The sequence below is a fragment of the Argopecten irradians genome, chromosome 16 (assembly GCF_041381155.1).
Source record: "Argopecten irradians isolate NY chromosome 16, Ai_NY, whole genome shotgun sequence".
Taxonomy (NCBI): Eukaryota; Metazoa; Mollusca; class Bivalvia; order Pectinida; family Pectinidae; genus Argopecten; species Argopecten irradians.
Window position 1 is genome coordinate 21151226 of NC_091149.1, and position 18421 is coordinate 21169646.

General features: G+C 37.5%; 1 protein-coding gene across 1 annotated transcript; it reads right to left on the reverse strand.

Moving 5' to 3' along the window:
- Positions 1-2962: 2962 nt before the first annotated feature.
- Positions 2963-3535, reverse strand: LOC138310093 (uncharacterized). Its single transcript, XM_069251230.1, has one exon. The coding sequence runs from the start codon at positions 3533-3535 to the stop codon at positions 2963-2965; it is 573 nt and encodes a 190-aa protein (XP_069107331.1).
- Between the last annotated feature and the right edge of the window lie 14886 nt (positions 3536-18421).

Consider the following 18421-nt stretch of genomic DNA (forward strand, 5'->3'; position numbering starts at 1 on the left):
AATGTGATATCTAATTTCCTTTGCAGTTCCTCAAACATGGGTTGCCACGTATCATAACACACGATTATTTTTTTGACTGCCTCGCTGAACATACCGTCGACATTTTCCAGAATCTTTTTAGTCAAATAGGTCTTTCCGCTTCCCGATGGTCCTGCTATCATGATTCTACACGGCGATTGAAACTTAACGAGGGTTTCACGTGTATACCACGCCATGGTCTTCACGAGAATGAATTGAATAAAAACGAACACTTTCATATATATCGTATCCTTTTTATTAAAGTTCAGCACAACACGATTGATTACGATTATGTTTGTTTAAACAATATGGATATATTCGCATTATATAACTATTCACATATACATCGTTTTCGTGGAAATTACGGCTAAAATGTTTAAAGATAGATGACATGGATAATCCCCTACATCTATGCAAAAGATAATACAGGCAGAACTGACCGCATGTAATTGAGCTAGAACTCTGTAGACGTTTCTCGTTATGGACTCGAGCATGGAATCCGAAATACGCTGGAGAATGTCCGTAGCTATCGAAGAATTCCGATTTTTCTTTGGACTCGTAATAAAAAGCGACCCAATGTCTTCCTGGTAGATGACTTGCGTCGGTGTTGACGATGAAACCGCACGGGAAGGTTCTCAATACGGGTATTTGATCTCTAGCGTAAACTCCAAGTATGCTGTGTCTCATTTTAGGATCACATTCGATGACGCATTGTAACTCCCGAGTATTCATGTTAGAATGACGTCTCTGGCCTCTGTGACTTCGAAATAACCTGGGTACTCGGCGTAAATGATGCAGGATACCGTTTCTGTTAACGCAGTACCGAAGGTAACATCCAATCTGACGTTTCCTTGTTTAAGCAGTGTTAAATATTGTCCTCCTCTGAATTTAGGTTCGAGATCGAACGTGTATAGGGCATACCCTAGACCAATGTCATCTCTTTCGATGTTAGAGCCGGAGTCATCCAACCACTTACCAGTCGACTGTAGCATACTTCTTAAGATGGATATAGTCTGAGGATCCGTGCCGTATTTCGGTTTTAATGAATTACCACCGACCGGTATACCATCGATATAAAGTCCTATGTTCGTGACGTCGTAACCTTGAAAGTACCACGGATTTTCTGCATAATCACCGGTAGCACCTGTTGATTTAACGAATCCCACAACGACCTGGTTAGGTCTCATTCCTTGAAACATGTTATCATAAGTAAAGTTGGTGGCTCCCACTGGTATAGTCATCTGTTTGATCATCGTTTGAGTAAATGGATACTTGGCATTAGTCGATTCTAATGCTTTACTCTGGGCATAGATCACGGCTGGGTTGATCTTAACTTTGCATACGCGTAACCGTATATCGTCGAAAGCGATCCGATAATCGGGTGCGACATCTCCCGATAAAAGGGAGAATGCCGGTTTCGATCGATACAACTTTATACCGACATTAACCTGATTGATTAGATATCTATCCATTCTAAACAGATCGTGACATACCGGACCGACCATGTCCACGACTCTAGACCCCTGAAAGCATTGCGCTCTCTTGAGGAGAGCTCCATTGGTTCCGTTTCGAGGGCTACTTTCATCCATATCTCCCTCATCATCACGCTCCCATATCTGCGTCCCTAATTGAGTGTTTTTAGCCTCTCTCCCATACCTTAAGAGACTCTGGATGTATGCCTTGTAAGGGGAATAATTAGTAGTAGAAACGACCGTTTTTCCATTGAGAGAGACGTCTACTTGCTGGAACAATGATGGTAAAAATAGGTTGATGGGTCCGACGTCTTCCGTTAATGAGATGTTGGTTCCGTCAGCTTTGACGATCTTCACTTTTGCATAGAGAAGAGTATTCTGAAGGTCTAATAATTCCATTCCATTTTGACCACTGAGCACGAACTCCACCGATGATTCATTTGTTATTTGTGATATAGGTAACACATCTTGATAGTATATGTTTTCTACAGCCGTCTGAGTTGGAGGTAAATCAAATAAAGCCAGTTCTGAAGGCTGTGCTTCTCTAAAGAAATCTTTGTTTATCGCAGCCATTGAGAAACTATATCGTCTCGTTTCACTTTCTTTGATGGTCTTCTTCTCTTCTTCAGGTCTACTTTCTTCTGCAGGATTTTTTTTCTTTTTAATGATTTTTTTCTTTCCTTGTACCCGTTTTCTTTTCTTCCCGATGTTCTTTCTACGTTTAGAGATGTGCACTCTGCGACGTTTCTGAGTTGAATGACGAGTTCGAGAGGCTCCCTCTCTCTTAAGTTCCGACTTAGCTCGATCGATGATCTGTTTCACTGGGGACACTAGATCCACATCTAACGTTTGAGGAGGCAGACCTTTTCTTTCTCTTCCTCTTTCGATAGGGATAATGAATTCGTTAGAAGTACGAGATAGACCACTCCCACGTTGTTTAACATTCCTGCTAGCTTCATACGGGCTCTCTTTTCTTTCTACAACATCTTGATAATATTTCATCCATTTTCCAACATTAGGTACGTACATGTTTGAAATATTCATGCTAAAAACGGATATTGTTTGAAGTGAAGTGTGATCGTTACAGGGTCTTTCAAGAATGAAGCCGGATCTCCCTTTTCCGTCTTTATGTTTATGTCGATGTCTCTGATTTCCGATTTCTTGACGGGAACGTAAAAAGGCGCTGTAAAGGACTGGGACCAGTTTCCAGTCTTTTGCGCTCGCACCATTCGTATCAGATCGTCCTTTTCCCCATCCACGAAACTATCATCGACGATACTGCTGTGTATATATAAATTTTGTTTGGTTTTTGTAGCCGTCGTCTGTAAGTAGACATCCACCAACGCTACTAGCCACTTCTCGGATAAATTCAAAGGTGTCTCGAAATATGTTCTAAAATTACTCGTCTTGTTCTCTGGAAAGTATTTTGTACTCCCATCACTGTGTATCACCACGTAGTGTGACATCTTTGATCACGTTTGCACCTCTGATATGTCTTTCTGAGCAATCCACTGGTTATACTTTGAGGGCCAACCATCGAATTTCACTAACCACTCTACCTGACCTTGTCGCTTACGTTTTCGTAATTTTTGCTCGATAAACCATAATGTGTTTTGGTCTTTATCTACTCTCTGCAATTCCGCTTGATAAAAGTTGCCGTCGATCTTCTCATTTTGAAAGTCCTCTAATTGATATTGGGGGATGTTCTGTATTAAGAATCTCCTTCTAATTTTAAATATTTCAGAAGTCCACTTTTGTTGTTGATATGCGCGATCAAACGGTTTCCTAATGTGCGAGATTCTTACTAGACTGCCTATCTTGAATACGTAAGGTGTTTTAGATCTTTTTGTCGAAGATTTTAATGCCTGTTTTGGTCGACGAAGATACATATAGGCAAACAGATCAGCTTTGTTACGATCATTTACGTCTTTAGGAGCGACATTATGTAATGATCGGTGAGGAGTCGCGTTGTAACTGCTAACGAAGTCCTGTAGATCGTCTATGTACCTATAGGTTCTCTGTTTTGTGAAAAACCTATACAACATGGTCTTTAGGGTGCGGATAACGCGCTCAGAATAGTTAGCTTTTAACGACGTTTTTGGTCGTGAAATAATGAACGTCGTGTTCTTTGCACCATTTTTTTAACCACTGGTTATTAAACTCGCTTCCTCCATCACTTCGCAGACGCTTAGGTATGACTCCTCTTTTAACGATTCTATCGAAGGCTTTTAATACCTCCTTTCCAGTTTTCGATCGCAAAGGTTCCACCCAAAGAAATCGACTGAATACATCGATGACTATTAACAGGAAACGAATACCATCGTTTTCACTGGATAGGTTGCTTACATCTGCTAAGTCAGCGTCATATTGTTCGAAAGGTCCTGATACCTCCACTCTCGCTCGTCTGAACCTATGTCTCAACGGTTTCTGAAGACTGTAACTATCTAAACTTTGAATATATCGTCTTATCTTATGAAGACCTAATTGACTGTAAAACCTGCTGCCTTTAGTACTTGGTAAACCTTTCCGGGCTCAGATAAGCACCTCCGTTCTCGTATTAAAATATACGTCATCTATAGCTCTTTTATCTTTAACGCTCAACACCATTCTGCAAATGAAAAAAAAACCCAAGCCATTTTTTTGTATGAAACTTTAATATATATATATCAATATATGCGTGTGTGTGTATGATATACAGGAATTACAGTTATCAAGATTCATAATAATCTGTTTCTTTAAAATTATCATACGTTTCGCCATTTTCACATATTTTATTCTTCCATCCCTCAAGTCCTTCAGTTCAGTGTTTCTCCATTCGGCATAGCACAATTGACCCAGGTAAGCGTTCCTCACAGAGCGTGAAATATCACAGTTGAGTAGTTTCTTTTATGAAATATCCACCAAATCACCTACTTTTAGTAGACAATCCATCGATATTTCTTAACGATTCTAGGAAATATTATATTTGTTTTTAGGGGAAGTGAGACACAATTTACAACTCCTTACTGACATGATTAGCATATAACAACAACAGAGTCTCGAGAGAGTATATAATTAGACAAATCATGTTTACTTTTTATAAAAATCTAAACTTAAATCTGTTCGATCCTGTTTAACCCACTTCGAAATTCTTTTAGAAAAATTTTTTTTTAAGCGTATTCCTTGTCTTGAAGTATTCCCCTTTATCAATGTCGTAGAAGATAGAAGGTACTCAAGATGGTTATTGAATAAACACACGCCAAAAGGTTTCATCTACGTCCAAATATTAGATTGGCGAGAGCTTGCCTCCACAGTAAAATATATTTTACTCTTTCTTCATATGTAAGTAAAATACATGTATGTCCTTCCTGATTGGCTAGCTCTTCGATGCATCCACTACAAACAAATAAATCGTTGATGATAGGTTGTACGATGAAGGCATAGGCAGCACAAAATAAGTCTCTAACGATTCTAGTATGTGACTTTCGTTGAATCAGTTCTATCGTTAGATCTTTGAGTCTCTTTAGAAATCAAGTCTGTTTCCATCCAACTATTATAAACGACGCAATCTCTTACTATGAGAAAACAAGCCGTAAATAGGCGCAATCTTTGGAATATTTTCTATGCTCCTCCAAGATGTTGTCGCTTCGCTCCCAACACTTCAATGTCACTCCACACATGAAACAAACGACTCTGTCTCCTCTGCCTTGGTAGAAGAATCCGTTACAAGCGAGTTCGTACGGTTGTTGTGTTATTTGATTAGGCCAATCTGTAAAACTGTTCATACGATCTAAGCAATTTTTCATTTGGTGATGGGTTGGGTATATGTAGACATGACGAGCGGAGTCCGTTTGTAATGACATTCTAACCTTCCACTACTGCACAGATACACATTAAACTTTCAGAGAGAAACATCATTCTTTTGAAAAAGTCGACAGATATGCTTACACTTTTCCCGTGTTCTCGGAAATGAATCCTAACATGGTCCTTATTTTTCGACACTGAAATGCTGTGGTGCAATCCTAGACGACAAACAATTCTGTGTTTTTGCCGACATGTGGAATTATGATGTCCTCGGTATTAACACAGTCCAACTGTGCTTGAGCCATACATGCAAGTAGATGCCGACTAAAGGTTGCGGTCTGTTATATATCATAGCTACCCCAACTGACGTCATCAATATTGTTCAAGTCACATGAATTAATTCATCCATGTCACGGCTGATAAAATGTTTTCACCCTGACAGTCGTCGACGTCATATATGCAACGTGTGGTAGTATACCTGAATTTGTCGAATATTATCAGTTTCACTCAGCCGTAAATCTAGACAATGACTAGTGAACGTAACTAAATACCATAAAATTCGATTCATTCACGTGTAATAGGTATTTTCATCTTTGGCGTCATGTTCCTCGGTTGTCTTAACAAGTTAGCTGTAACTGAAATTTCGAAAGAAACCATTCAATTTCACTCAGCCGTAAATCTAGACAATTGGCTGTGCCTAAAATGAAGTTCCAACTAATAGGATCCTACTGATTGATCCTTTAATCCTTATTGCGGTGTAATCAAACTACTAGTACATGCGATTTTGGTAACCCCTATTATACATCTACTGCTGTGCGAATGAAGTTCCAACGTTATAATGTAATGTAAGGAAGTTGGGACTAATATAATCATACCCAAACAATTTTAATGTCTTGAAAATGATAGATTGGTCTATACCTCTAAACATTTTTTTATCTGGTATATATGCACAAAGGTGAATTATTATTTAATAACATAGTGTTCCTTCATGCCAACATGTTACAAGTCCAATATTGGGACTCTAGGTCTCTTACTATACACAAGAAGTTGTTTTAAGACTTCAGCCTATTTGACACATGTGACCATGAATGGCAGTCAAGGTCATTCATTTGAACAAACTTGGATACACCTCACCTTAGCATGCTACAGGCCAAATATGAGTACCCTGGACCTTTCGGTAAGTTAGAAGTCGTTTGAATGCAAAGTTAACGCATGGCCCTCGACAACTGATGGGGCATGATGGCTATAGGTCATCCTGACCTTTCGGGTCAGATAAACTTAAAAGGCCTTGTCACATGGGGGTAGTTATAAGAAATATATGACAATGTTTTATTGAAATATGGTTATAGCACTTACTCAGCATGCTTGCAATTTGGGTATGGGCATCAGTGCACACTTCTTTGATAAGTACTCCTTCATCCAGCAGACTTTTCATCGCTCTCAACATTCCCTCTTTTTCCATGTTGATGGATTTCAAATTTGTCATTCGTTTGTCGATGACAATACTGGACACAATGTCTTTTGTCTCGTACTCAATAAAAGTGTAGGTGCAGTACATTGCAGTGTGTCCAGGACTGTCATTACGTGCATCACCTATGAAAAGTAAAATTTTCAACTGCTATATATCTTTTACCTTTATTTCAATGTCAACAAAATTTGTTTTGAACACAATGTAATTGGGATCATACAGGTAATGCCCATATAAGGTCTCATAACCCTTATCATGGTAAAAGCTATTTGATTATTTTTGTACTTTCACTACCTGATAATCATGTGTAAAATTGTACACTTTTCATCAGACAATCGCCAAACTTACCAGCAACAACTAATTCTTTTCCCTTGTATTTGTTGATGGTTTCTCTCATAAGGGTCTGGTAGGAAGAGTCTATCACTGGCACTGTAAATGTTCTTTGAACACGTAGATGGCTTGTTGAGCTGATCATTCCAAGATTCAAGAATTGGAATAATAGCGAAATTTTCTGATAATTATTACCAGACATCAAAATTGCAGCTGACAGGAGCACATTGCCAACATAAACCTTCTTCAACCTTGGTTGGGAGTTCCAAGTATGGACATTGTGCCCGTTGGAACAAGTCTGTGAATGAAATTATAGAGATAAATGAAAATCATATCATAAATATAACACACTGTCATTTGCAGTCACTAATTATTGTTCATTTTTTTCTTTAACACTATTTTTGTAACAAGTGATCTGACATACACATTTTTACTTCATATTCTTATGAAACACAAGTTTGTGAAACATAAATACCAATATTGATTTGGTTTTGTTAGTTTAACGCCCTATAACAGCCAGGGTCATGAAAGGACGTGCCAGGTTTGTTAGTGGAGGAAAGTCGGAGTACCCAGAGAAAAACCATCGACCAGCGGTCAGTACCTGGCAACTGTCCCACTTGGGATTTGAACCCGCATCCCAGAGGTGAAGGGCTGGTGGTAATATGTCGAGACATCTTAACCACTCGGCCACAATGTGATATAGCACAATAAAAAGGGCAACAGTTCCACTATACAAGAAGACACAACATGAATATACCGCAGTCTCCCAAAACACGCACCTAGCACAACATACACGCAACACTGCATACATGGGAGGCCGTCCTTACATGACCATAGCTGTTAATAGGACGTTCAAATAATCAAACAAAGAAACAATCTCTTTATTAAACAACTATTGAATGAGGATAAACCTGAATGTTTGTGTTATCATTTATGAAAGTTAATTAATTAAATAATTATAGTAAATGTAATAGCACCATGACATTGATATAGATTGTTCAATGAATACTGATCAATATCCTTTAACAGTTAACTCCTGTATCATAGAACAGTTTTGTAGATGCTTGACTGGCCACCAGACCCTAAGTTTATTGATAAGACTTTCTCAGCAGAGTTCTTCACTAGATTATCTCCCCTGGTTTGAAATCTAGAATCAGATGTGTAGTATAGAGACAAAAATAACCAAACCAAAGTTTAGTTTAGTGATGTTTAGTGAAGTAGATGCATGTAATTACTGTTTAGATTCAAACAATGATTTGACCAATCTGATTAAAATACAGATCCTTATTATCACTACGTTGGATCAGAGGATATGAGAACATCGCATTAGGGGTCACGTCAAGATGACCTTTTGAAATGGCCAATCAAATTGGCAATGCCAGAATCTTGACTGGGGACAAAAAAGTTTGAAGAAACTGTCCAAATTATTTTCTTGTATGTAGTCATCTCGCCCTAAGTGCACAACAAAGCTAATTGTATATGTATACTGGGGTGAAAAGACGTTTTCAATTGATGTTGTAAGTTGTAGAAACTGCATAAGTTCTGAAGTACACGTGGTATAAAGGTCATCTGGACGTGACCCCTTATGGGATATTGTCAGATCCTCTATTGAACGGAGTGGTTATAAGGATCTGTGTTTTAATCAGATTGTGATTTGACAACATGATTTCTGAAGAATTGATCGAGTTTGCTGAGCATTCTATGAAAAAATTCCTTGTCAAAACTGGCATGAGCCACACAAATTCCCTTTTTAGTATACAAGATAAGGTCAGAACATTGCAAGTTATAAATTCCCATTTGGCCTTGGATCTGATGATAATATTCAGAATCTTCTGTAACTTTAAGTTCACCATTCTCATTGTAAGTACAGCCATTCTGTAAACATACATCCTTTGGATTATCTTCCCTTCTGGTGAAAGAGCACTTCACTTCAATGAGTTTACTGCCATGACATTTGCACTCAATGAACCCATCAACAGAACAAACAATATATGGCATGGTTGAATGTAACCGTAAGCCCTTTCTGGATAAACAAGCATGTATGTGGTCTCCTTCTTCTTACCCCATAGCAGAGGGGGAGCTGAACATTCATCGTAGTCTCCTAAGAGTGTCTTCATCAAGGAAGGAGGGCATTTGTTATTATCCACAGCCTTGCACACTTTGGGCACACTTTGGATAAGTTGGATGCAGTTATTCTGTCCTTTCTGAGTTCTTTCCAGTTGTTGTTCTCTGATTGTGTTAATGTGCATGTTTCAACATGAGATATGTATTCATCAGTCAATGAGAGCAGTTCCACAAACTCCTCCTCGGTATTGGCATTCCTCAGCATATCTGATACAAACAAAGATGGACATTCGTGGCATTGTTCCTCCAAATGAACATCAGTGTTAGGTGTGTTGATATCTAGAAGTTCCAAAACTTGCATGTCTGGGGAAATCTGAAAATGAAACTAAACTAGATATAGGTATCTATAAAAATAAGACTACAGTGGTATCGATAAACTGATTAACCACTATATCACAGTATACATTTTGATTACATTACTGCATATTCATATCTATCAAATAACGTATGGAATATTGCATGGACACACTGTAGCTGTATTCTCACTCAGTAGTTTATTATAAATCTTATTTATTTGCATTAGAATCTAACTATTTGTTTGTTTGTTTGTTTTATTTATTAACGTCCTATTAACAGCTATGGTCATGTAAGGACGGCCTCCCATGTATGCGGTGTGTTGTGTGTATGTTGTGCGAGGTGAGTGTACTGGGAGACTGCGGTATGTTCGTGTTGTGTCTTCTTGTATAGTGGAACTGTTGCCCTTTTTATAGTGCTATATCACTGAAGCATGCCGCCGAAGACACCAAGCAACACATCCCACCCGGTCACATTATACTGACAACGGGCGAATCAGTCGTTCTACTCCCTGTATGCTGAACGCTAAGCAGGAGCAGAAACTACCACTTTTATAGACTTTGGTGTGTCTCGGCCAGGGGACAGAACCCAGAGCCTTCCTCACAGGGGTGAACGCTCAACTCAAGGCCAAAAGTGAGGCGGTGCCAAGGGAGACATTAGGAAAGATAAAGTTAGTTAGGAAGAAGAGAAATATAAGATCCTAAATTTAGTCGCATTTTACGATCATGCAATAGGGGCAGCAGGTACAATTCTAACGCCCTACCTGCAGGGCCAAAAAAATAAATTAGACTAGAATATCATAAACTAATGTTAAACTGAGAATGCAGTGTATTCGTAAAGATAGAACAATTAAATCATGGACAGATAACACTAAAACTAAGATTAAACAAAAAAAATATAGTTTTAATATAAGTGTTTTGTGTTACTTTGTACCTCTCTAAGGCCAATCTGATTGAAATACAGATCTTTATAACCACTCCCTTCAATAGGGATCTGTGAAAGTCATATTAAAGGTCGGATAATTCAGATCAAGTGGATTTTTAGCACGTTGCTCTGTCAATTGACAACGTCATTTCGCCCCAACATAAAACTGCTATTAGCTTTATTGTGCTCTTTGGGCGAAATGACTACATACACGGAAATAATCATGACAGATTTTCAAACTATTTCGTCCCCAGAAATTCACCGTCAAAATTTTGCCAGCACCATGTTTATTGGCCATTTACAAAGGTCACCTGGACATGACCCCTAATGGGATTTTCTCAGATCCTCTTATCTAAGGATTTGTATTTTAATCAGATTGACGAAACCAGAGAAAAACGGCCCATTAACACAACAGTGCATATAAAGCTAAACCAGAAACGCGCACCAAACGCTGGAAGAGGAAAATGGCCAAAACCCAGCAGTCCACGGCAAAGAAAGCCCGGTTGGCATAAGGTCCAGAAGCCTTGCATGTGTCGGAGGATGTTTCCGCACCAGAACTCGACAAACTTCAAAAAGAATTTCTGCAGAGGAACATCGATATAGCTTGCGGCAAAATGAAAGAGATCGAAACTGCAACATTGCGTCATTCACAGTCTGGCTTGTGGCATTCAGAAAAAAAAAGGATAACCTTCAAAGGGAATAGATACACTAAGCAATGTTTACTGCAGGAACGCAACACGCTAGAAGATTACAAAATGAGGATGGCAGAAAGGAACATCAATGTAGAAGTAGAGCCGGTTGGAATGGTCATATGACAAGCAGGAAACACAAATACCTAGCAAGAAGTCCAGACGGAATTGTCCGTGTTCATGATGGAGAACTTGGCTTGGTAGAAGTGAACAAGAGGCCCAGAGGGCCTGTATCGCTCACCTGGTTTGAAATGCCAAGTAATGTTCTGAATACAGGTTCATTGTTTCTTTTCTGAAGGAATTTTAATATTAACCTATAAATCCCCTATTGGGGGTTAGAGCCAAAATTTATACAGGTTCTGTTCCCCTTCCCCCAAGGATGTTTATGGCCAAATTTGGTCACAATCCAACCAAAACTCTAGGACAAGTAGCGATTTATAGGATTTACCTCTATTTCCCCTATTGGGCCCCAACCGTCCTGCCCCCGGGGGACCAGAGCCAAAATTTATACAAGTTCTGTTCCCCTTCCCCCAAGGATGTTTGTGGCCAAATTTGGTTACATTTCATGTAGAACTCTATGACTAGTAGCGATTTAAAGGATTTACCTCTATTTCCTCTATTGCCCCCCGCCCCCGGGGGACCAGAGCCAAAATTTATTTAATTTCTGTTCCCCCTCCCCCTAGGATGTTTGTGGCCAAATTTGGTTACAATCCATGCAGAACTCTATGACTAGTAGCGATTTAAAGGATTTACCTCTATTTCCCGTATTGGGCCGGGCCCCGCCCCTCCTGCCCCCTTGGACCAGAGCCAAAATTTATACAAACTCAGTTCTTATTCTCCCAAGGATACTGGCCAAATTTGGTTACATTCCATGCAAAACTCTATGACTAGTAGCGATTAGAAGGATTTACCTCTATTTCCCCTATTGGGCCCCACCCCTCCAGCCCCCGTGGGACCAGAGCCAAAATTTATACAAGTTCTGTTCCCCTTCCCCCAAGGATGTTTGTGGCCAAATTTGGTTACATTTCATGTAGAACTCTATGACTAGTAGCGATTTAAAGGATTTACCTCTATTTCCCCTATTGGGCCCCGCCCCTCCTGCCCCGGGGGACCAGAGCCAAAATTTATACAAGTTCTGTTCCCCCTCCCCCAAGGATGTTTGTGGCCAAATTTGGTTACATTCCATTCAGAACTCTAGGACAAGTAGCGATTTATAGGATTTACCTCTATTTCCCCTATTGGGCCCCCCCCCTCCTGCCCCCTGGGGGATCAGAGCAAGTTCTGTTCCCCCTCCCCCAAGGATGTTTGTGGCCAAATTTGGTTACAATCCATGCAGAACTCTATGCCCGGGGGACTAGTAGCGATTTGCAAAGGAAATGTTGACGGACGGACGGACGGACGACGGACGCCGCGCCATGACATTAGCTAAAATGTGCTCTATAATAACAACAAGCTGTACAAACCAATACAGGTTTATGTTTGACAGTGAACTATGGAAAGTTAGCCTTGCGCAAGAATCATGACTATCAGTGCCACGGCCTAATGAATGTCTGATTTCCAATGGATAGATTGACACCTATCAGTTGCACATCCAAAGAATTAACCGGGATAGTGATTTATGGGAAAACAACATGCTTCCCAAGCTCAAAGCACTTTATGAAAAGTTTTTACTACCAGAACTGTCATTGCCAAGAGAGGGGAAAAGACCTGGAATTAGTGAACCAGGTGTTTGGGTGAGTAATCAGTCACTGATGACAGTAGCTTAGTCCGTAGAGCATGACATCCTAGTCAAGTAGCACTATAAAAGTTTTGAATACTTCTGAATACTGCTGCATATATGGTTAGTAAGGGTTACACGCGATACCAGTGTTTCAGTCATAAGAAGGCTAATCGGTGCAATGTAACCTATCAGTAATATATAGTAAATGGCCATAGACAAGGAAACTTGGTTATGCTAGTTTAGGTTTACACTATGTTCCCACGTTGTTTCACGTTTTATTCTGTCTTCAAAGTGTATATACAAATTTAGTATATACATATATCCGTATGTTGTGTTAAGGTTTAAAAATTCCATATATATTCAAATGTCATTAATGTTTTTGCAGTATGTAGATTCTACAAAGAGGGCAGAACAAACGAAAGAACCATACAACTTCAGGTACAGCCACATTAGCTTAAATTATATTTATATAAATATATGTATATATTTTATATGATACACAAAAAAACATATGCCCGGTAAATATATATAAAAATCAAAGTACTGAAAGTACTAAATGGCTCGGTCTTTGATAGATAGGGAGAAATTTATTTTTAAGGTCAATACTACTGTAGTTTTGTACAATAAGAAATATATTTGGCTGGTGTTTTCCTTCCAGTTGTGGACTTTTGAAGGATTCCTTGGACACCAAAGGTGTAAAATAAGAGACAAATACTAAAATTCTTGGAAGCCTATTCTAACATATTTCCTATGATGTTATAATGTCAAATGATTTTATAACACATTTCACCATTTTCCTTGTTAATTTGATGTTAATTGAAAATATCCATTCTTAATGACTATTGTCATCAAGTTCCTGGGACCACAGTATCAGTTAACAAGTATCGTTTGCAGCAGAGAAAGACAAGAGGCGTACTTTTCTATGACAAAAATGTCTTAAATATAGAATATGTCTGTCCTCTAGAAGACTTATCAATATCACCACGTGATTTTTGAATAAATTGGTCAATTGATCTACTTTTTTTTAACAAGTTTTGTAACTATTCTTTTGTAAAACAGCAAGTTGATTGATATACATTGTATCCGAACTTCAATTCAAACCGGATAACTTGTTAGCTCACCATAGAACCATGAAATTGTTTGTACACTTTCTTAACTTCAGGATTGTTTTACAAAATTACAACTGAATTTTTCTACAACATTTTTTTTATTTTCAAATCCCCATACCTCTGATGAGTATACTAAAACTGCATCATTACAAGTGAATCAAATATTTTCAGTTTAAGATGAACAGGAAGAGATACATTCCTTTATTTCTTATAAATAGCAAACACCGATTTAATTGTTTGTTCAGCAGGTTTTTTCCCTTTCTTTCAAAAACGCTACCATTAACATTATGTTCTGTACCTAGATATGTAAACAATTCTTATAAATCTAATTCTGTATTCCATAACATCAACTGGTGTTGTGGTAACGATTTACGTCTTGAGAAATATCACAATTTTTTATCTTTCTGATATTAAGTTCTAATTTCCATGTTATGCAATATTGTTAAAATTCAGGTAACATTTGTTGTAGACCATCAAATATTTCTGATATCATAACAGTGTTATTGGCAAATAATATGATAAAAAAGTTTGGGATACATTCCAATATCATATACCGTAAAAAACTTGTATAATTTGCGCAGGTACTTTTTAGGGCTGAAAATGCTTAAAAAATCTACTATCAGTATATTTTGCGCATCAAAAAATGGGGTTTACAATGTCCAGGGAGTCCCAAAACCGATGTATGAAGGTGACAATTTCAATGCAAAATATTCCCCATAAATGCTTGACAACTTGCACAAAAAGTGTTGTATTTAGAAGAAATAACATATGAAAACCGCATTGTGTTTGTTTTCTTTTATTGGCCACCGTAACCTGAAACTGAAATATCTAGCAGATGTCCAAAACATCGGCTTGTCTGGTCCGCCGTACTCCGTGCACATGTCAATGTTTTGAGATATTACACATGAATAGTAATCAGGAATATTTGAAAAGAGTAGAATATATTTACATTGGCACAATAAGTAATTAGTGTGTTTGAGATCATTAACAATCAACAGTAATCAGCTAGCGGATACGTAGTTTAGCTTGCAACAATCACAGTGTGCACAATTTGTCGAGATTTGTAAGACAAAATGTTCTTTTCCACCAGGTCATAAAGTTAGATTGAAAATAGGGAAGGAGATAAAATAACCAGATAAATATTTGTAGCGGGATCAGACTGGGTTTGATTATCGGTGATCAGGTAGCTCAGTCGGAAGAGCTACATTTTCTTCTCTCCTGTTACAGAATTAGCACCCAACTAAATAACCAACGGTTGTGATGTGTTTGAAAGGGTCTCGTATGTATTCAAAAAAGGAGGGAGGAGTGTAGCGGGACTGGACTGGGTCGATTATCGACGACAAGGTAGAGCACGGTAGAGCACTTAGCTAGTGTTCGGAGAGTCCCGGGATCGAAATCCCGGTTCTTGCCGCTACATTTTCTCCTCTATCCTGTTACATATGGTACCATACTGTGCATGTAGATATTCAAGGTAAATCAACAATGTTCGCTGATCTTGCAGAATTGCCTTACAGTGTTATAATGAATGCAGTAAATGTATGTCTCATTGGTGTGATTGATTTAAAGGCAGTTCATGTGGTGGCCGAAAAAAAGGTAAAATTAATACATTGATAGCCAAGGCGGGGAAAACATAAGACGACCTGTGTTTATACAAATTAATGTTTAATTGAATTTTCATTAAATTGTCTCGAAGGTGATGATTAGTGTGTTATGAACGATAAGCTTAAAATGTTTTTGACAAAAAATATACCAGCTAATGTCATATTGTGTTTTAAATTTAAATTAATCTTTTATTTATTCATTTCATTTCATTTCAAGCATGTACATGTCATAGAATATAAACAAATGTCAGGTATATGCTTAAATCATATTACAGTTAAATTCACAATAAGGAATTTGAAGATGATGATAGTAATTTTTTCGGATTGAATAATTATTACAATATTAAGCTTCCACAGTTGAAAATTACTTCTTTTTGTTCACACAATTCTTCTCCTAGACTGTTTTTTCCAGTTGAAATGATATATGCATGCTGACATTCTGTAAAACATAAGGAAACAATAAATGTGTTAACAGAGTAATTACTGAAAAGGCTAATATCATATAATTAAAACATTTTTTTAATACATAAATACCATACCAGCATAGAGGAAATATTATTGAAGTTTAATTCCCGCTGTTCTTCAGTCCTCCTGTTCTTACATGTAAGAGTTTTGTCCTTCATAACATAAATTGTTTGTAATATAGTAGTTGTTATATAATGTGCACAAAGAAGTATAAATATACACACGTACAAATGTATGCATGGGTACAGTGGTAAATTAATAAGTTATACAGAAAATGATGGTGCTGATCATGAAAAGCGGAAAGTCTATTTTGTTGAGTGAAAAAAGTTAAAAAACTAACATTGTTCACACCTAAGATGTAATCGCACTAAAAACAGTGATCATGTGGGCTTTTGTGCGATTGCATTTCTAAGACTGTGCCAGGTGGTAGAGATTAGTTCCGTTCGAGTGATCACACAATGCAAGTGAGAGTCGGGAATATGTTTATGTAAGTTTTGATTGCTAATCTCTGATGCTTGTTGGTAAAATATAACTCAGGATAATTGCTAAACAATTAACAATTAATTTCTCTACATTTGTTACAGATTGAAACAGCTTTTTAAGTGCCGTTTTACGGAAGAATTATGAAAAAGAAATCGGCATTTTTCGTCGATCTAGTAGTCCAAAAAATATCACTTCGAGTTAATATGAACATTCCATATATGATTTATGTCATTCGGCCAAAAATTTACTTCGTATTATTACCTAGTTTAATGAATATGATGTATGTATATGATCAGAACGTCAAGCTCCTGTGGTGAAAATAACTAAAATGTTTTAAAAGTATGGTTTTAGTGGTAATCTCTGAACGTACTTTAGTATATGGAATATAATCTGATATTTATACATGTGCTTTATAAAATTATCGATAATTATGGATGTGGTAAATATTCATACCTTATTAACTGCCGTTAGTTTTAAGATTCACGTCTGTCACAGCACTAAGTTGATCTCCTTTGTCAAAATTGTTGTTAGCGAGGTAGTCTTTTCTTCCATTTACAGAAACCATGGGCCATGAGCCTAACACCAGTGATAAAATAATTTGCTCACGAGACAAATTTGATTCAAATTAAAAAATTCAGTAAAGATAGCTCCCCACCGCCGGGGACAGAGCATAAATGCGGAATTGTCATACGATTTGAAAATAATTGTTAGACGTGTGTCTATTACGCCTAATATAGCACAAATTAGAACATAAAATAATATTAATTCGCCTTTTTTGCTGCGCAAACATTACTTCATCATATAGGATATAGTGCCACACGGAAATTCGGATCAATTAATTAATTTATTTCAAATATTAACTGAAGTAAAATAAAAGCTCAAACTTTTTCAGATGGTGGTAAGGGTGTAAGTAATTAACTTTGTAAACTGAAGAAAAATACTAAATTTCCTTGCTATCCTGTTTTTGTAGTGAAAAAATACCAATTTGTCAGCGGTGGAGCCATCTTTTAAGAGTATCAATTTTAGATGTTCGAGGTGAAATATATTGATTTCGTTGTTCACCGTTCGCTCGGATCTAACGTTTCACTAAGTAGGTACGTAAACGACTGGGGTGAACCACCTTCGGAGTCGATGCCATTTTTCTTTTGGGACGAAAAACGTCTTCGATCTTCATTGTAACAACACCATTTTTGGACCGAAAAGTCTAAAAGATACTGATTGTAAATAATTCAGCTGAAACAATTTCAACATAAACAGAGAAGATCTTTTGGATAGAGCAGATAATAAGGATATAAAAGGCCGAAATATACTAGTCCTGATTTTCTACGTTGCAGATACGCTTATTATCAGGTAACTTTCATATTTCAAAATTTGCTATTCATAAAATTCCCCCGGAAAATAAAAGGTTGTTCTGAATACAATGCCGCAAAGCGAGCGCTAGTATCTTGCGAGTCCCAATTTTCATAAGCCCAATACAGAATTGAGGAAAATGACTGTAAGAGAATTTCTTGGCAAACGCAAGGATCACAATGGCGAAGTGAGTCCCGCCAAAAAGATGAATAAACAAAACATGCTGACATTATAAATTTACTGAATAACGTATTTAAATCTTACTATTTCACATGTGAGATACCATTATGAAGGTAGTTATTTCAACGAGATTTAACTTCAAAATGCAATTACGAGCTGTTGTAAGTTTGAATTTTTGGAGGGTAGTAGAGAGTTCTAATTTACTAGCCTCGGCTAAAAATTTTCTTGGATTTTTTTCGTATTGTTATTGGCATGACCCTTGCAAAGTGGAAATGCACAATGGAAAAGTCTGTAAGTTATTATTGATGTTAATCTAACAATACAGTGCATTATGATCCACTTTTTCTTGCTAGAATCATGTCATGTCATGGGAGAATTCAACTTTCATCTTGAAATAATTAGATAATTCGG